The sequence below is a fragment of the Macaca fascicularis genome, chromosome 11 (assembly GCF_037993035.2).
Source record: "Macaca fascicularis isolate 582-1 chromosome 11, T2T-MFA8v1.1".
NCBI classification, from domain to species: Eukaryota; Metazoa; Chordata; class Mammalia; order Primates; family Cercopithecidae; genus Macaca; species Macaca fascicularis.
This window is the reverse complement of record NC_088385.1, coordinates 33,933,561-33,954,174: the sequence shown is the minus strand read 5'-3', so window position 1 is coordinate 33,954,174 and position 20,614 is coordinate 33,933,561. Positions and strand designations below refer to the sequence as shown.

Here is a 20,614-nt window from a genome sequence, read left to right as displayed (position 1 = left end):
ATACACCGTACATATTTGCTATGTAAACCTTATATAGTGTATATATACCACTATATTTACATTTAATGTTATGGGATTCTTGCTATATATCATCTTCTCTCTAAGACTATTTCCTACCCCTTTATTTTTTGAAAGTAGCACATAGGAGCGATACAATCCATTACTTTTAAAACAGCTCTCAGAATTGTAAGAAATGAAACATAGAGACCTTTAGTTTTCTTTTTTTAAGTTACCCATGTAGTATTTGTTTTTTCCTGAACCTTAAGAGCCCCAACCTGAGACTGAAGATGGCCTGGTTGGGGATGCTCAATAAGGATGTCTTAGGAACTTAGCAATGGGTTACTAATGTCAGGTTTGATCAGGAAAAATTGAAGATGTGAGGTTTTATCCTCCTGAAACAGCTGGTTTACAGAACTAAGTTCTGTATTTCTTCTTCATAAAAGGAGCCCAGTTTTAGCTGTGCTTTTAAAATTTCTTTTGAGCATGATCTTTATCTCCTTTTATCTCTATACTCTCCTGATTTATTAGACCAATGCAAACTCTCATCTGGTTTATAAAATCTACTTAATGTTTTTCTGCTTTGATTTTGTTCCTCACCCTGTTACGTTGTATAAGTTAAAAAAAAATAAAAAGCAAATCTCTACAGTTTAGTGTAGTCTTTCTTCCAAAAGGTCAGTATACTGTGGCATGCCTTGCCACAGAGTAACACTCCTATTAAAAAAAAAAAAAAAAGACATAGAAAATGACATTCTGCCTCTTTCTAAAGGTGGTAAAATCAGAATAGAGAATGTCTTTAATGTGCATAGACTCTCTAATGTAATTAAATTGGGTTTAAAATAATGGATTTTCCCTTTAGCTTTACACTATCTCATCACTGTTTGTTTTACCAGAAAATATTCAACTTCTTGCCTTTGATTTCCTCTCTCCTGACCTCTTAGCTTAGATAGATTTTGTACCATCAGGCCCCACACTTACCCATTCACACAGGCTCCACTGTGTGCCTTGTTCTGCAGTGAGGCCAGCAGTGCTTAGGAATTGTTTCTGTTTGGATCTGTAGGGATCGCCTGCTCCCACAGTGGATTCCATTGTTAGCTGAGTGTCCAGCCATCACTCGAATGTATGAAGAGAGCGCTCTCCTGCGAGACCGCATGACTGTCAACTCCCTTATCCGAATTCTGCAGACCATTCAGGACTTCACCATAGTCCTAGAAGGATCACTCATCAAAGGAGTGGACGTGTAACCCAACTGTCTAGAAACTCTCAGTCCAAACCTTGCTCCTTCCCCAACTAGGGGACCGATTTGGACTTGTCTGACAGTAGTGAGTCACTGCAGGGGCAGCCCAACATATGCCCCATTTGGATCAATCCTCACTCTACAGACAAGGCAAAATGTTGTATTGTAGTTCATTTGAACCTGGAATTTAGTATAAAATAGAGTATTTTCATGTGTTAGATGTGTGTAAATATGCTATCTTCTTTAAGAAATTATATTACTCGAATAAGACGCTTTTCTTAGATTGAATATTCCTGTGACTTAAAATAAGTAGCTTAAAAATGTTGGGGGTTGGGGGGGAAGAGTGGTGCTAGCCAGGAAGAAGCCAGTAAAGATGTAAATACAGTGCAACCCAGTCGGGCTTTTTTTTTTCTCCAGGTATCACAAAGAAACCCAGAATGCATTGTTACGTAGTAGCCATCCATCTTGGAGTCTGATCCTTTGTATTGTGAATGCACACAGCTTTACCTACTGTACTGGTAGTCTGCACTTGTATCTTTTAAGTTACAAACTGTTTTATATATTCGAATTGTTAGTCACTTCTCCAGTCTTTTGGAAAAAAATTTCAGTCCGCACAAGATGATACAATTGGAGTATTTTTAACACTAGACCCCAGGAGCTTGGCTGAACTGGAAAGAGAACATACAAAGCCCTGAGAAGTGTGTTCAATTGTGGGATTATAACTTCTTTACACTTTGGAAAGATTAGCCTAGACTAACTTCATTCTTGGCATTTTTATTCTTGTTATTTGAGGTATGTTGGGGAGATGTGAATTTCAGTGTTAGATTCATAGTCATAAGAATTGCAAACAGCAGTTTGATTCTGTACTTTTAATGTGGCCATCTAAACTCTGCAGTGGTCTACCTCTTAAGGATAACCACGAGCTCTGTCTTTTTTAGGGCCTAATCACCCACCTCTCCAGGGCCCATCCCCCCTCAGGAAATGGAAGGAATGTCTAAGGAGGAGGAGGGTTCTGTGTGGCTTGGAATGTTTTTGTGGAAGCATTTGTTGACCATGATAATGCAAATAACAGAAGGAGAGAGAGAATGAACCCTTTCTGGGTGTTTCAGGGCAAGCTTTATGTTCCTTTGTAGGAAGGGGAGTAATAATGTAAAACAACTGACCCAGAGAAGCTAAAAGCCACTGGCGGCACAGGCTGATAAAATGGAAGCAAAACAAGAGATGGCAACAATTTTGAAGGACCAAAAGTTGTGAGTAACTTTCCAGTTTGATAGTTTATAAAGAAGTTAAGTAAATGTAGTATTGGCTAGTTACTCTTAAGTCCTCATCTTCTGGTAGGTCCTGTAATGCTAATTAGGCTTTTGTACATTTTTAGCAGCAAAATTGCCTCAGCAGAGCTCCTAGTTTTATTCCCAGTTGTGGCTGAAAAGCAAAGCCATGGCGTCAGTATCCTTGTGCAATCTGAGGGTGCTGAGCTTTGACCAACTGTATTGTTAACCTTATTTCCTGGAGGAAGAAACTAGTGAAACAAGTGCCTAACTCCCTTTATCAAACACTGTATTCAGCCAAGGACAGCCTCTTTTAACATTGACTTCATGCTTGAGGAAAAGGAGAGTTGACAGCTGTATTTAAAAACCCATGGAAATGGTTTAAGAAGATGGTTCTTGGTAGACCAGAAATTTGTTTGCCTGAGGCTAAAGTGTGTCTACAATGGTACAGCTCTTCCAGGGACCTGGGAAGTCTATCGTGGGAGATATCCAGAACCTGTTTTACACTGGGCTCCTACTGTGTTTAGTGATCAGAAACTATAGAAGGGTCCAACCCAGGATTTCATGCTTGTATCTTCATAAGGCCATGCTCCTGACAGGTCTAGGCAACCAGGGGGATGACTTAGGTTAGTGTGCTAGGATTGACGCACCTCGTCCAGCCTTCTTACTTTGTAGAAGGGAACACTTAAGGAATAGAGAGATTAAATCTTACACTTACCCCACAGCTGGTCACTGACAACACAAGCTCTAGAATTCATGTTTGTTTGTTTGTTTGTTTGTTTGATTTCACCAGGCGGCATGAGACTGACCTTCTGGCATTCTTACCAGTAGTCTTTCTATTAAACTATTGGATCTTTATTCATCCACCTACACAAGGAGGAAATAAGGATGAATATTCATTTAGTAGAATTAATATTCATATTAACACATTGCTCTCAGATTGTTGGGAATTAACATCTTGTAAAAACTGGGAGCAGGCCAGGTGCAGTGGCTAACGCCTGTAATCCCAACACTTTGGGAGGCTGAGGCGGGTGGATCATCTGAGGTCAGTCAGGAGTTCGAGACCAGACTGGCCAACATGGTGAAACCCTGTCTCTACTAAAAAAAAAAATAGACAAAAATTATCCAGGGAGTGGTGGCAGGGCCTGTAATTCCAGCAACTCAGGAGGCTGAAGCAGGAGAATTGCTTAATGCAGGAGGTGTGGAGGTTGCAGTGAGCCGAGATTGTGCCACTGCACTCCAGCCTGGGTGACAAGAGTGAGACTCTGTCTCAAAAAAAAAAACTGAGAGCAAAGTTGGATTTGGGGCCCATGAATAAAACCGTTACTTTAAAAAGTAATACCCCCAAAAAAGTTACACCTAAAATTTCATCTTCATGCCTTTGTGTAATATGACTGTAATAGTGAAATGATTTTAATAAAACACATCAGAACTGACACATCCTCTTGGATGGTGGGTCCTTTAGTCACCTTGTGAGCCCATGTACTTATTCTGTTGATACAGCCCATGCTATAAATGTGTGGGGCCCTCCTTGTGTGAGCTGCTTGAATGGCCGGTACCCCCATTCTTTTGAATATTCCCAATGGTGGTCAATCCTGGCCTTTAAGAATAAATTTAAATATTTGGAAATAGTCCTTAGGATCCAAGTTTGATCAATAAAAAGGATGCTTAGGCTGAGTTTGGGGTCACATAAGAAGTGCAGCTATAAAGAAATAAGACATGCTGGGCATGGCAGTACACACCTGTAGTCCCAGCTGCTTGGGAAGCCAAGGCAGGAGGATCACTTAAACCTAGGAGTTTGAGTCCAGCCTGGGTAACATATGGAAATCCCATCTCAAAATAACAGAACAAAGGACTTAGTTTTTATGTGGCTCATAACTGTCTCTAAGTTATACCAAAAGTTTGAGTACAACTGTAGTAGAAGAATGCTTAGAATAAATGCTTGACTTTTAAGCTGACTTTTGGAAGGACCATACCCACATAGAGGCATGTTTTCTGCTGTGGTAATTTTTCAAATTAATATATTGCTTTAGGATCATGTCTCAAAAGTTAAATAAAAAAATCAACATTTAGTTTGTTTTGTTTTTTCCTGCAAATAAATTAAATGCCTGGGACCATAATGATTATTTTTGCATAGTAATAGCTGGTGAAGAAGTTGTTTTAAAATTAAATTGCCAAAAGTATTACCTCTTGAAATATTTATTTTCCCAATGTTTTTCATATGTCCTGAAACCCCTAATCTCGACCTTTATGACACAGTGGCATTACACTGACGTTGGAAGTATGTGTGAGATCTGTGCCCTGGTCGGGAGTCATATGCCTTAAAAATGACTGCGAGTCAGTGTGAAGTAGTATAAAGTGGAGTCCTAAGTGGGAAAAAGCAGGCTACTGAGGACAAAAGCCTCCCAACCCTCCCTGCCCTGTTTTCCACTGGGAATGAGAATTTGATATGAGAAACTTAAACCTTGCAGAAGTGTGGATTTCCCTCTGAAATTTAAATGTTTCACACATTTTTGTACCTTTTGTAACCTTGTGGTATTTACTTTCACATGGCTTTTTAAAAAATTATTTTAATGAACTTCTGTCACACTATATGAATGATATGGGGGAAATACTGAATTGCTCATATTTCCTTTTTTGGCAATAAAGCACCGTTATATGTTCATGTAAGTGAAAAAGAGAGGTTCAAGACTATACGACAGCTTATGTGTAGTATACGTTGACATCCCTAAGGTATTTTGAAACATGAGGTGACAGACAAGGACCTCAAATTTCCAGGGAAATATTTATTTCACAACATTAGGAGTGTGGATCTTCATAATGAAATACCTTCTTTCTGCTAAAAATTATGATTTTTTCATTTAGGGAACTGTGAATATTTTCTGTGAGGTTTACAGAAACTAGTCTATCCTTTTCACTATGTTGAAAAGACAATCTGAACTTTAGCTATTTATATTTCAGTATTAACACACCTTCACTGATTGAGAGTCTTGAGCCCTTCTCTACTTTTATAGTGAATCCTATTTCCAAGTCATCCATGTCTTTTGAAGTCTGTTTCTTATATAAGTATTTATTACTTTAATGTTTAGCATAAATAGGAGACAGAAAAGGATAATAAACTACTAGGTCCTTTATTCCTATTAAAATAAACTTACAAATCCCTTGAATCAGCTGAATTCTAAGCTTTTTGAAGCGGTTGCTGATGTAGTGTGATCAAAAGAATCTAAGAAGAACCTCATCTCCAAAATCTGATTAGAGTTGTTCACCCTCTCAAGGACAAGATAAAGATTGGCTTCAGAGATATATCACATCAAGATAAAGGGAAGAAAAAAACCTCAAATAAAATTTTTCCTCATTCGAAGGGATCCAGGGTATCCTTGGATTATGTAGGAGGGAATCATGCTTGTCCTAATTTACCTGAATGTACTTGTGTGTGAATCCAACCTTGATTCTAAACACCAAGTCTTGTCAACAATAGAGAAGTATAGTAAGGAGTTCCTGTTGTCAATCAAATGAGGGTGTGAAACATTTAGAATGCTCTGTGTTACACTTGAATCATATATAAATGTACCCTGTGTATCTTTCTTTTCAAATTAGCATTTCTCAATTTAAATTATATTGTTTTTCTTTGTATTGTTAACAAAATGCATCAGAACTGGATTTTTTTCTCATCTGAACATAATATAAAATTTAAAAGAGTATTGTGATATTAAGCACTTTAACATACATATCAGACAAACTGACGTGGGTTTTTCAGGTTTGGGAGTACCTTTAAATATGACTTTTCATGCTTTGTTCTTTACAAATAAAACTGTGGGATTGATACTTTGTTTTGCTTCATTGTTGTAGAATCTTGATAGTGTTTCATAGGATAAGAGATTCCAGAAAGCAGGGAGATCAAACCGAAACTATTATGTAGAAAAACAGAGCCTTCTGAATAAGGGGTGAAAATTTGAACCCTACCTCACACCATACAGAAAAATCAATTATTGGTGGCTTAACAACCTAAATGTGAAAGATGGAACATAATTTTTAGAAGAAAATATCAAATGTACTTATTAACTTGGGAAAGGGAAGTTTTCTTAAGTAAGACATTTAAATTATAAAGGATAAGTGTGATAAATTTGACTATGCTCACAGGTGCTTTGCTGTAAAAAACAACTGACTATATAAAAATTAAGAATTTCTGGTCATCAGAATATATCATTAAAAGGAGAAGGCCTGAATCCCAGCATTTTGGGAGGCCAAGGCGGGTGGATCACCTGAGGTCAGGAGTTCAAGACTAGGCTGGCCAACATGGTGAAACCCTGTCTTTACTAAAAATACAAAAATTAGCCAGGCATGGTGGCAGTCGCCTGTAATCCCAGCTACTTGGGAGGCTGAGGCAGGAGAATCGCTTGAACCTGGGAGGCAGAGTTTGCAGTGAGCTGAGATCACGCCATGGCACTCCAGTCTGGGGGAACAGGAGTGAGACTTAAAACAAACAAACAAAAACCCATGAAATTCTTTTTTTTTTTTTTTTTTGAGATGGAGTCTCGCTCTTTCACCAGGCTGGAGTGCAGTGGCACAATCTTGGCTCACTGCAACTCAAAAGAAAAAAAACAAGTTTGTAGGAGGAGCATCAAGAGCTACTTTTGGGGATAAGAAGTTTGTGATGCTTTTGAGATACCTATTAGACATCCAGATAGAGATGCTAGGTAAGCATCTGCACATATGGATTGGGAGTTGAGGAGAGAATAATAATGTATTCATCACAGTCCAATCAGGAGACAGAAACCACACAGCAATTTGAACTGGGGTAGCTGAATGTAAAGAATAATGTAGGCCAGGCGCAGTGGGTCACGCCTGTAATCCCAGCACTTTGGGATGCCAAAGGCGGGATGGGGGTGGGGGGGGGGGGTGGATCACCAGGTCAGGAGTTCGAGACTAGCCTGACCAACATGGTGAAATCCTGTCTCTACTAAAAGTACAAGAAGTAGCCGGGTGTGGTCGCGCATGCCTGTAACCATAGCTACTCTGGAGGCTGAGGGAGGAGAATCGCTTGAACCCGGGAGGCAGAGGTTGCAGCGAGCCAAGATCATGCCACTGCACTCCAGTTTGGGCAACAGAGAGAGACTGTCTCAAAAAAATAAAAATAAAAGATTAATGTGTTAGGGTTCTCCAGAGAAACAGAACTAATAGGACATGTATAGATAGAGAAACATTTTAAGGATTTGGCTCACACAATTGTGGAGGCCTGGGGAGTCTAAATCTTTATTGTGGGCCATCAGAGAAGAGACAGTTCAAGCCAAAAGGCAGTCTGCTGGCAGAATTTCTTCTTGCTCAGGAGGAAGTCAGTCTTTTTTATATTAAGGCCTTAAACTGATTGGATAAGGCCCACCCATATTACGGATAGTAATTTGCTTTACTCGAAGTCCACCAATTAAAATGTTAATCTCACCGGGCACTGTAATCCCAGCACTTTGGGAGGCTGAGGTGGGCAGATCACAGGGTCAGGCGTTCAAGACCAGCCTGGCCAACATGGTGAAACCTCGCCTCTACTAAAAATACAAAAATCAGATGGGCATGGTGGCATAGGCCTGTAATCCCAGCTACTCAGGAGGCTGAGGCAGGAGAATTGCTTGAAGCCAGGAGGCGAAAGTTGCAGTGAGCTGAGACCACGCCATAGCACTCCAGCCTGGGTGGCAGAGCAAGACTCCATCTCAAAAAAAAAAAAAAGTATAATCTCAATCAAAAACACCTTCATAGTAGTATCCAGAATAATGTTTGACCAAGTTTCTGGGCACCCTGGCCCAGCTAAGTTGACCTAAGATTACCTATCACAAACAATAACAAGAAATTGGAATAATGGAGGATCTGATGCCAGGTGATGAAAACAAAACTCTTAAAGATTATAAGAAAAGCATTTATGGGGAGCAGCTATTAACTATAGGGCTGAGTCAGCTGAGCACGGTGGCTCACACCTGTAATCCCAGCACTTTGGGAGGCCGAGGCAGGCGGATCACAAGGTCAGGAGATCGAGACCATCATGGCTAACACGGTGAAACCCCATCTCTACTAAAAATACAAAAAATTAGCCGGGCATGATGGCGCGAGCCTGTAGTCCCAGCTACTCTGGAGGCTGAGGCAGGGGAATCGCTTGAACCTGGGAGGCAGAGGTTGCAGTGAGCCGAGATCACGCTACTGCACTCCAGCCTGGGTGACAGAGTGAGACTTCATCCCCCCACCAAAAAAAAAAACCATAGGGCTGAGTCAAGGCAAATCTAAATGAGCCCCCCTGCCTGAGGTTGAACCAGACCCTGAGAGAGGGTACAACCCTCTCTCTGGGTGGCAGAGAAGTTTACTGAGGCTGAGCACAGCGGCTCACACCTGTCATCTCAGCACTGTGGGAGGCTGAGGCAGTCGGATTCCTTGAGCCTAGGAGTTCGAGACCAGCCTGGGCAATGTGGCAAGACCCCGTCTCTACTAAAATACAAAAAATTAGCCTGGCGTGGTGGCACGTGCCTGTGTTCCCACCTACCTGCAGGGCTGAGGTGAGAGGATCGCTTGAGCCCCAGAGGTAAAGTTTGCAGTGAGCCGAGATCATGCCACTGCACTCATCTGGGCAACAGAGTGAGACCCATTCTCAAAAAAAAAAAAAAAGTTTACTGAGACATTTAAAAGAAGTGGACTTGTTTGGAATCTGCCCCCAGGTGCCAAGGACGCATCCATGAGGAGGTGACATACTCCAGAACTTGCCGGGACACTACAGAGGAAATTCAATGTCTTGGGCTGGATTTGGGGAGCTATAGTTGGATGTTAGATATAAATTTGGAAGTTTCCAGCATGTATAAATGGAACTTAATGTCATGAAACCAATATTAAATCATGTGTTCATGAGAACACAAAGGGAGTGAGTTATTAAATCTAAAACATTGATTTTAATTTTGTGATATGGATGTGGCATGATTTATTTGTTTGACATTTAGATTACTCTCATTTTTTTCACTATTCTGAACAATGTTATGATGAAAAACATTACAGGCACGGTGACTCAAGCCTGTAATCCCAGCACTTTGGGAAGACGAGGCAGGAGGATCACTGGAGCCCAGGAGTTCAAGACCAGCCTGGGGAACATAGTAAGACCCTGTCTTTCTACTAAATAAATAAATTAAATAAATAAATAGAAAGAAAAAGAAGACATCTAAATAGCTGCCAGTGTTTCTCTATTCCAAAAAAACTATAATGAACAAATATCCTTATTTTGTAAGAAATTACCTCTTTGCCGGGCACGGTGGCTCAAGCCTGTAATCCCAGCACTTTGGGAGGCCGAGACGGGCGGATCACGAGGTCAGGAGATCGAGACCTTCCTGGCTAACACGGTGAAACCCTGTCTCTACTAAAAAATACAAAAAGCTAGCCGGGCGAGGTGGTGGGCGCCTGTAGTCCCAGCTATTCGGGAGGCTGAGGCAGGAGAATGGCGTAAACCTGGGAGGCGGAGCTTGCAGTGAGCTGAGATCCGGCCACTGCACTCCAGCCCGGGTGACAGAGCAAGACTTCGTCTCAAAAAAAAAAAAAAAGAAATTACCTCTTTTAAAGGTCAAAGGCATTGTTAACAACTTCATAGGATTCAGCCTAATATTTTTGATAATTCTTTTGATTCTTTATCCTGACATGTACTTCGATTCAAATATATACAATTTTAAAACGTGGAAAAAAGGGAAAAAAAAAAAAAGAGCAATTAATGTGGGTTGCAAAGCCTAAAAATAAGTCACTCTGATGAGGGCTGGCTTGTGGGCCAGATGCTCTGTGTTCCCTAGAATAATATAATCCTGAGGTCTGTCATTTGCTTAACCTATAAACTGTTTTGTTGTTTTTTTTTTTGAGATGGAGTTTTGCCCTGTCGCCCGGGCTGGAGTGCAGTGGCATGATCTCGGCTCACTGCAACCTCTGCCTCCCGGGTTCAAGCAATTCTCCTGCCTCAGCCTCCCAAGTAGCTGGGATTACAGGCATGTGCCACCACATCTGGCTAGTTTTTTTTGTATTTTTAGTAGAGACACGGTTTCATCATGTTGGCCAGGCTGGTTTCAAACGCCTGACCTCAAGTAATCCACCTGTCTCAGCCTCCCAAAGTGCTAGGATTACAGGTATGAGCCACCGCGCCTGGCCAACCTGTGTTCTTAAATGCCTCAAAATTTTCTTGAATTTCTCACTTATATCCTACTCAAAAATAACAAAAAAAGGCTGGGTGTGGTGGTTCACGCCTGTAATCCCAGCACTTTGGGAGGCCGAGGCAGGTGGATCACGAAGTCAGGAGATCGAGACCATCCTGGCTAACAACGGTGAAACCCAGTCTCTACTAAAAATACAAAAAAATTAGCCGGGCATAGCAGCATGTGCGTGTAGTCCCAGCTGCTGGGGAGGCTGAGGCAGGAGAATGGCGTGAACGCGAGAGGCGGAGCTTGCAGTGAGCGGAGATCGCACCACTGCACTTTAGCCTGGGTGACAGAGTAAGACTCCGTCTCAAAAAAAAAAAAAAAAAAAAAGCTTCAAAACATGAAGAAGGAAAAACAACTTGATGGAATCAATGAGAAATAGACAAATCTTCAATTATAGTCAGATCCTGTTGTCAATAATTGATAGAATAGAAAATCAGGGCCGGGCACAGTGGCTCACACCTGTAAGCCCAGCACTTTGGGAGGCTGAGGCGGGTGGATCACGAGGTCAGGAGTTCAAGACCAGCCTGGCCAGCATGGTGAAACCCCGTCTCTACTAAAAATACTAAAATTAGCCAGGCATGGTGGCGTGCGCTTGTAGTCTCAGCTACTCAGGAGACTGAGGCAGGAGAATTGCTTGAACCCAGGGGGTAGAGGTTTCAGTGAGCCAAGATCGTGCCACTGCACTCCAGCCTGGGTGACAGAGTGAGACTCCGTCTCAAAAAAGAAATATTGTCCAACAAAACAACAGCAGAATACGCATTCTTTCCAAGTACACAATCATTTATCAAGATTGGTCAGGCCGGGCGCAGTGGCTCATGCCTGTAATCCTAGCACTTTGGGAGCCTGAAGCAGACAGATCACTTGAGGTCAGTACTTTGGAGAGCAGCCTAGTCAACGTGATAAAACCCTATCTCTACCAAAAAATACAAAAATTACGTGAAAAAAATCTGGGTGTGGTGGCAAGGGCCTGTAATCCCAAACCACTCAGGAGGCTGAGGCAGGAGAATCACTTGAACCCAGGAGTTGGAGGTTGCATTCAGCCGAGATCATACTACTGCACTCCAGCCTGGGTGACAGAGCGAGACACTGAAACAAATAAAATAAAACAGGGAAAATCTTTTTCACCAAATATTTCTTAGCTACAACAAGGAAATACAGTACATAAAAACTTGATAAAGTGGACTTCACAAAACTTTTTTTTTTCCTCCGAGACAAAGCGTGTCTCTCTGTCTGCCGGGCTAGAGTGCAGTGGTGCGATCTCAGCTCACTGCAACCTCTGCCTCCCAGTTTAAGCGATTCTCATGCCTCAGCCACCGGGGTAGCTGGGATGACAGGCACTAGCCACCACATCTGGCTAATTTTTGTTATTTTTAGTAGAGACGGGGTTTCACCATGTTGGCATGGCTAGTCTCGAACTCCTGACCTCAGTTGATGCACCTGCCTTGTCCTCCCAAAGTGCTGGGATTACAAGTGTGAGGACATCATAAAATTTAAGAATGGCCAGGCATGGGATTACATCCTGTAGGAGGCCAAGGTGGGGGAATCACTTGAGGCCAGGAGTTTGAGATCAGCCTGAGCAACACAGCAAAACTCTCTCTCTCTCTCTCCAAAAAAAAAAAAAAAAAAGATGGGCCAGGCGCAGTGGCTCAAACCTGTAATCCAACACTTTGGGAGGCCAACACAGGTGGATCACCTGAGGTCAGGAGTTTGAGACCAGCCTGGCCAACATGGCGAAACCCCGTCTCTACTAAAAATACAGAAATTAGCCGGGTGTGGTGGCACGTGCCTGTAATCCCAGCTATTCGGGTGGCTGAGGCAGGAGAATCACTTGAACCCAGGAGGTGGAGGTTGCAGCAAGCTGAGACTGCACCACTACACTCCAGCCTGGGTGATAGAGCAAGACTCTGTCTCAAAAAAAAAAAGAAAAAGAAAAAGATGGACAGTGTCTTTGTCCATTCAGGCTTCTATAAGAAAATACCAGCCTGGGCAACATAGGGAGACCCCATTTCTACAAATAATCAAAAAATTAGCCAGGCATGGTGTCACACATCTGTTGTCCCAGATATTTGAAAAGCTGAGGTGGGAGCATTGTTTGAGCTCAGGAGGTTGAAGCTGCAGTGAGCCGTGATCATGTCACTGTACTCTAGCCTGGGTGACAGAGCAAGACCCTGTCTCAAAAAAAGAAAAAAAATATACCATATGCGGGATGACTTATAAAGAATAAACAACAGGTTGGGTGCTGTGGCTCACGCCTGTAATCCCAGCACTTTGGGAGACCGAAGTGGGCGGATCACATGAGATCAGAGTTCGAGACCAACCTGACCAGTACGATGAAACCCTGTCTCTACTAAAAATACAGAAATTAGTTGGGCATGGTGGTGGGTGGCTGTGATCCCAGCTACTCGGGAGGCTGAGACAGGAAAATTGCTTGAACCTGGGAGGTGAAGGTTGCAGTGTTGTGCCATTGCACTCTAGCCCGGGCAACAAGAGCAAAACAATGTCTCAAAAATAAATAAATAAATAAAATAAACAACAGACATTTATGTCTCATAATTGTGGAAGCTGGGAAGTCCAAGAGCGAGGTGCTAGTATCTGGTGAGAGCCTATTCCTCACAGATGGTGTCTTACAGCTGTGCACTCACATGGTGGAAGGGGTAAACAATCTCCTTTGGCCCTCTTTTATAAGGGCGCGAAGCCCATTCGTCACCTCTCAAACGGCCCCAACTCTTAACACTATCACATTGGAGATTAGGTTTCAACATACGAATTTTGAGGGGATACAAAAGTTGTGACCATAACAATGATCAAGCTCATATGCTTCATATTCTGACCAAAGATCTGGTGGTACATGTTTGCAGCAGAGGCCTCGGGTCCTGAAAGAAATAAATCTGCCAGGCCCAGGACTAAGAACTCTTCTGCCAGAATGTATGCTCTCTGAAAGAAATTTAGGAGAATGCAAAGATAAGCCACAGACTGGTAGAGAATATTAGCAACACACATATCTGGCAAAGGGCTTGTATCCAGAGTATATAATGAACCCTCAAAATGCAGTAATAAGATAAACAGCCCAACAACAAAAAAAGGGCAAATGATTTGAAAAGGCACTTCACCAAAGAAAAACATAAAACAATGTCAAAAAGCCCACAAAAGGCTGGACACGGTGGGTCATGCCTTTAATCCCAGCACTTCAGGAGGCCAAGGCAGGAGGATTGCTTGAGCTCAGGAGTTTGAGAACATTCTGAGCAACATAGCAAGACCCTGTCTCTACAAAGAGTTTAAAATTTAGGCCGGGCGCGGTGGCTCACGCCTGTAATCCAAGCACTTTGGGAGGTCAAGGTGGGCAGATCACGAGGTCAAGAGATCGAGACCATCCTGGCCAAAATGGTGAAACCCCATCTCTACTAAAATTACAGATTAGCTGTGCATGGTGGCATGCGCCAGTAGTCCCAGCTACTTGGGAGGCTGAGGCAGGAGAATCGCTTGAACCTGGAAGGTGGAGCTTGCAGTGAGCTGATACCGCGCCACTGCACTCCAGCCTGGCAACAGAGCGAGACTCATCTCTAAAAAAAAAATAAATAAATTAGGCTGGGCGCGGTGGCTCACTCCTGTAATCCCAGAACTTTGGGAGGCCAAGGCAGGTGGATCACCTGAGGTCAGGAGTTCAAGACCAGCCTGGCCAACATGGTGTAACCCCGTCTCTACTAAAAAAACACAAAAATTAGCCAGTTCTAGTGGTGTGCACCTGTAACTCCAGCTACTTGGGAGGTTGAGGCAGGAGAATCACTTGAACCCGGGAGGTGGAGGTTGCAGTAAGCCAAGATCGCACCACTGCACTCCAGTCTGGGGGATAAGAGCAAAACTATGTCGAAAATAAAAAAAAGGAGGCCGGGCGCGGTGGCTCATGCCTGTAATCCCAGCACTTTGGGAGGCCGAGGCGGGTGGATCACAAGGTCAGGAGATCGAAACCATCCTGGCTAACACGGTGAAACCCCGTCTCTACTAAAAATATAAAAAAATTAGCCGGGCATGGTGGCGGGCGCCTGTAGTCCCAGCTACTCGGGAGGCTGAGGCAGGAGAATGGCATGAATCCGGGAGGCGGAGCTTGCAGTGAGCCGAGATAGGAGCACTGCACTCCAGCCTGGGTGACAGAGCGAGACTCTGTCTCAAAAAAAAAAAGAAAAAGAGAGATACAGAATTACCTAATTCTCATAGATTTTAGTTTATTTGTTTATCTTTATTTTTTTTTAGTTTTTATTTTTGAGACAGTCTTCTCAGTTGCCCAGGCTGGAGTGCAGTGGTGCAATCTCAGCTCACTGCAACATCCTCCTCCGGGGTTCAAGAGATTCTCCTGCCTCAGCCTCCCAAGCAGCTGAGACTACAGGCACCAGCCACCATGCCTGGCTAATTTTTCTATTTTTAGTAGAGCTGGGGTTTCACCATGTTGATGAGGCTGGTCTCGAACTCCTGACCTCAAGTGACCCACCCACCTCGGCTTCTCAAAGTGTTGGAGTTATAGGAGTTAGCCACTGCACCTGGCCTTGTATATTTAGTTTAGAACAATGCCTGGCACACGGAAGAAAACAAAAAATGTTACCTACAAAAAAGAAAAAAAGAATCCTACCTGTGAGTGGAGTCTCACCTGAATTATTTCCCTCCCACCCCCACGTCTGGGTTTGTTAAGTCATTCCCCCCCCCAACAGGATTTGCACCACTGTTCCTCCTTCATCACACTCACTTGTCACACAAGTTTTTAACCTTTGGGCAGCTCTGAATTCCTTTGACAATCTCAAGAAAGCTACACCATCCCCAGGAAAACACACATTATGGATGCACACACACACCCTTAGGTACAATTTTGGGGTGCCCATAGAACTCTAACACTAACCTGCCTTTTTAGATCCCTGAGTTAAATGGACATTAATGTCAAAGACTCCTTATTCCTTTGGAGCAGCAAACCTCAATAGGTCACAGGAGATTCCCAGAGCAGATCCTTACTGCAAGGATCAGAGTCCAAACGAGGCTTCACCAATCTGAGCTCATCTGAGATGCAAATTGCATTTCTCCCAGGAGGGGAGAGGACTCTCATTGTTCCTTCCTGACTGCATTTTTAGAGCTGACCCTTCACCCTAATGGGGGAAGGGCGCTACGGGGATGAGGGCAGGGAGGAGGTAGGTTACCAATGAAAGAACGGGGCTGCAGGAGATTCTGAGATCATTTATTTACAAACTTCTGCAGCCCTGCTAACCTACATGCTTGTGATTTACCTCATATCTGTCTCCCAGTTGGTAATCAACAAACCCTTATTACCATAATGACCTATGCTTCTGTGTTCTGCAGGAGAGGGTGATAACACGGGAGGCTGCTCCCCCATCCCGCCCTTTGAGAAAAAAGAAGACTGGCCAGTATAAAGGTGGCAAATAGACCTGTCACTTCCCATTAGTTCTCTAACCGCTGTGAGCTTCCATTTTGCCTTTAGAATGGGAATAGTAAAACAGACCTCATACTTCTGTGCGAAAGTGAAGGAACCGCAAATCGCCTGCCCCTAGTAGCACCAATAATCGTTAGCTGATGCTTCTTAATATTACATCGCACCTGGATGGATGACAGGCCTGCTTGCTAGAGTTTGGGGTTGGCTCGGGGAGAAGAGCAGAGTGCAGGGACCTTCCTGTAACAGCCTGTCTGTCTTATACTTTCACTCTAGACAGCCCTTTGCCTTTTTGGTGTCCAGGAAAATGCCCCAGATCTTCCAGGGCTTCACTGTCCCCTTCCCTTTAACTGGGGTTCAGATACTCTCATCTACAGACGGTTCCGTCATAAGGCCAAAAAGTCCATTGGATTCAAAGGATCTGAAAGATTGGTCCAGCCCTTTCTTTATTCTGATTAGAAACAGTCCCAGAGATGACGTGATTTGCCCAAAGTAGCGCAACTTCCTGGAACGAGAAACCAATCCGAAGATTTCCATGTCGGCGTTCTTTCCGCGGTGATCGTGTTACCTCCCAGACTTAGGATTTGCTTTTGAAAGAAAAGGAGAGGTCACATGGGAGAGGCATTGAAGGAAAAATTATTTGAATTTGGCAACTGCTTGCGGTGCGGGGGATGAGAGGTGGAGGGCGATGAAATGCCCCTTCACACACACACACACACACACACACATACACACACAAAAATAATGTGAACAATTTTAAAGTGCTTTACTTTAGGAGATCATGGATTTTCCGGCGGGGGAGGGGCCGAGAACTTACCTGTTTACCCAGCCAAGTTAACAATACTCTGCATTGTTTACCTAACGCAGAGTAGGTACTGAATAACTACTTGTGGCACGGATGACTGCATGACTGGATGCACCCCATTCCATCATAGTCAGATGAGGATTTGCAGAGCCAAGCCCCACCTGGGAGGCATGTAAGTCCTTTCCAGTTCTTCTCAATTATGGCTCTGCAGTGAGTATCTTTTGTTCATCAGTTCTTGACTGCACATCTTGATTATTTCCTCAGGATATGTTCCTAGAAGTGGGATTACTGGGTTGAAGGGGATACACATATTTAAGACTCTTGATTCCGAACCCCTCCCGCAGTATAAAAAGGAGTCCGCTTCCCAGCAAGCTGGCCCAAACAGGCTATTATCAGGCTTAATTTTTATTTTTTATTTGTGTGCCCTCTTGAGAGAACAAAAATTGTATCTCGTTTGGTTTGCATCTCTTTGGGGACTAATTAGATCAAGATTGAACTAGTTTTGAAGAAACACTCTAAGGAGTCCAGAGAAATCCTGTGTGGGGCAGGAGATCCATGAAACCAGGCACATCCCGCCCACTGAGGTGAAACCAAAGGGCGTCTATTGTTCGGTGTGATTTAACCTTAAGATGGAAACATCTGAGCCTTGCTAGAGAGGCTTCCCCTGAGCAAGGGCTGGGGGTGGGGAGCTGTGACTTATCAACTTCCCTATGTTTATTTTCATTTCCTGATGGAGAGTAAATCCTATAAACAAATGAAAAACCTGTGGACTTATATTTAAAGACTACAAGGAAAAGGGGAACTGGGCAAACTACTGCAACTCAAAAGTCGTGGAAAAGGCGGGAGGGGGAGTGGGGAATTTAGAAAGATATTTCCAAGAGATGGCAGATAGGTCCCTGGGGGTCTGTGGCCAGCCTGGAGAGGAAGAGACCGAGCTAGAGGCTGTGGAAAGCTCTAGAGACTTTGTACTAGAAAAGCTGCTTGTTGGTTGCAGAGCTTACATGGCCAGGGATCCCCGAGGACCTGGAAAGGGTTTTTAATGGACTTTTGAGAATCAAAGTGAACTGCCAGGGACAAACAAGAGTGGTGAGGAAATGGAGGCAGTCGTGCAACTCAGGCTGGAAAATTGCTCTAGAAATGGCAAGAAGGTAGCTGTGGCGTTTTCCAAGAGAAGAGGTTGGTGGTCAGCTGGGAGCTTTCCTTGACTATGAAACAAGGAAGACTTCTCCCCCATCCAGAGCCAGTAGCTGTCCCTGCTCTTCACTTAAGCACAAACCGTACCCAGGAGGATGACTGATTTACAAATGTTTACAGACAATTTTATTTACTAATCTAGCTCTCACTCTCAACTAAATTTATAGTCCTAATTATAGTCATCAGCATTTTCTTGATAATAAACCTGCAAGATTTTATTTATTTATTTATTTATTTTTGGAGACAGAGTTTCACTCTTGTTGCCCAGGCTGGAGTGCTGTGGTGCAATCTCAGCTCACCGCAACCTCCACCTCCTGGGTAGCTGGAATTACAGCCTCCCGAGTAGCTGGGATTACAGGCATGCGCCACCACACCCGGCTAATTTTGTATTTTTAGTAGGGAAGGGGTTTCTCCATATTGGTCTCGAACTCCTGACCTCAGGTGATCCGCCTGCCTCCGTCTCCCGAAGTTCTGGGATTGAGCCACTGCACCTGGCCTACAGGATGTATTTTATAGTTGTTTTTTAAAACTTTGTGGAGAGTTTATTTTCTTGATTGCTTTAAGTTCCCTATTAAAGTCTTAAATGTAACAATTGGCTTCTAACAGTTTAGTAATCTATGAATATTTTGTATCACTTTATTTATTCTAAAAGGGCTTAAAGTCAAAGAAAAAATGAGTATTAGAGGTTTAAATGAGTGATTCAAAACCCTTTGAGGTTATGGATATGTTAATTACCCTGATTAGATCATTACACATTGTGTGCCTATATCAAAATCTTACATGGCACCGCATAAATATATGCAATTATTATGTGTCAATTAAAAATAATAAAAGCAGAAAACTCCAAATAAAATGTTTGAAAAACTTGTCACACTTCAAAGTCACTTGGCACATTAAAAAATAGTTTTCTCCTGCTTCACCCTTGAGAGGTGAATTTTATGGAACTGGGGCAAACCCAGAATCTGTATTTTTTTTTTTTTTTGAGACGAAGTCTTACTCTGTTCCCAGGCTGGAGTGCAGTGGCGCAATCTCAGTTCACTGCAAGCTCCGCCTCCCGGGTTCATGCCATTCTCCTGCCTCAGTCTCCCAGAGTAGCTGGGATTACAGATGCCCGCCACCATGCCCGGCTAATTTTTTTGTATTTTTAGTAGAGACGGGGTTTCACCGTGTTGGCCAGGATGGTCTCGATCTCCTGACCTCATGATCCACCCGCCTCGGACTCACCCGCCTCGGACTCCCAAAGTGCTGGGATTCCAGGCATGAGCCACCATGCCCGGCAGAACATGTATTTTTAAAAACCACCTAGGTGATTCCTAAATTGCTGCGACAAAGACCAGTTTGAGGAACTTGTGATCTAAATGCTTATCTATATTTTGTATGTTGTTTTTTTTTCAAAATGAATATAAAAAAATACGAGGCTGGGCACAGTGGCTCATACCTGTAATCCCAGCACTTTAGGAGACTGAGGCGGGTGGATCGCTTGAGCTCAGGAGTTCAAAACCAGCCTGGGTAACATAGTGAAACCCCGCCTCTACCAAAAATACAAAAATTAGCCGAGCACAGTGGTGCATGCCTATAGTCCCAGCTACTCCAGAGGCTGAAGCAGAAGAATCCATTGAGCCCGGAAGGTGGAGGTTGCAGTGAGCTGAGATCACGCCACTGTACTCCAGCTGTGGTGATAGGAGTGAAACACTGTCTCAAAAATAATAATAATAATAAGAGGAATGCTTGATGAATTTGCCTGTCATCTTTTGCAGGAGCCATGCTAATCTTCTCTGTTATGGTTCCAATGTTCCAATTTTAGTATATGTACTGCCGAAGCAGGCACTTTGTTTTTTAATGGTGTTCAGAAGTGACAGTTTTAATTTTAATCTTTTTTTTTTTTTTTTTTTTTTTTTGAGGCAGAATTTCACTCAGTTGCCCAGGCTGGAGTGCAATGGCATGATCTCTGCTCATTGCAACCTCTGCCTCCTGGGTTCAAGGGATTCTCCAGCCTCAGCCTCCCAAGTAGCTGGGATTACAGGCACCCACCACTATGCCCAGCTAATTTTTGTATTTTTAGTAGAGACGGGGTTTCACCATGCTGGCCAGGCTGCTCTCAAACTCCTGACCGCAGGTGATCCTCCTGCCTCGGCCTCCCAAAGTGCTGCGATTATAGGTGTGAGCCACTGCGCCCAGCCTTTAATTTAAACAATTTTTAAGTAATGGAGGCCAGGTGTAGTGGCTTACATCTGTAATCCCAGCACTCTGGGAGGCTGGGGTGGGAGGATTGCTTGAGAATTAGGAGGTGGAGGCTGTAGTGAGCCATGATTGTACCACTGCACTTCAGCCTGAATAACAGAGCAAGAAATAAAATAAAATAAGTATAATATAAAATAGGCCGAGTACGGTGGCTCACGCCTGTAATCCCAGCACTTTGGGAGGTTGAGGTGGGCGGATCACAAGGTCAGGAGTTCGAGACCAGCCTGGCTAATATGGTGAAACCCTGTC

General features: G+C 43.4%; 1 protein-coding gene, 1 long non-coding RNA gene and 1 other non-coding gene across 9 annotated transcripts in view; 1 reads left to right on the top strand and 2 right to left on the bottom strand.

Moving 5' to 3' along the window:
* Positions 1-6,327, top strand: part of DENND5B (DENN domain containing 5B) — a 207,342-nt gene extending 201,015 nt beyond the window's left edge. For 6 of the 7 annotated variants that reach the window (XM_074006551.1, XM_065523983.1, XM_045364979.2 and 3 more), the window contains one exon: positions 1,058-6,327. In XM_074006551.1, coding sequence (XP_073862652.1) covers positions 1,058-1,241 — 184 coding nt within the window. In that variant the 3' untranslated portion in view covers positions 1,242-6,327. The remainder of the gene's footprint in view (positions 1-1,057) is intronic. The other variant, XM_045364982.3, reaches the window with a different exon arrangement.
* Positions 6,328-16,561: 10,234 nt separating this feature from the next.
* On the bottom strand, positions 16,562-17,076 carry LOC123567483 (uncharacterized). Its single transcript, XR_006690438.3, has 2 exons — positions 16,943-17,076; positions 16,562-16,712 (listed from the first exon to the last, which is right to left on the bottom strand). It is a non-coding gene; the product is annotated as an uncharacterized lncRNA (long non-coding RNA).
* Positions 17,077-19,837: 2,761 nt separating this feature from the next.
* Positions 19,838-19,939, bottom strand: LOC123567745 (U6 spliceosomal RNA). Its single transcript, XR_006690852.1, has one exon. It is a non-coding gene; the product is annotated as a U6 spliceosomal RNA (small nuclear RNA).
* Between the last annotated feature and the right edge of the window lie 675 nt (positions 19,940-20,614).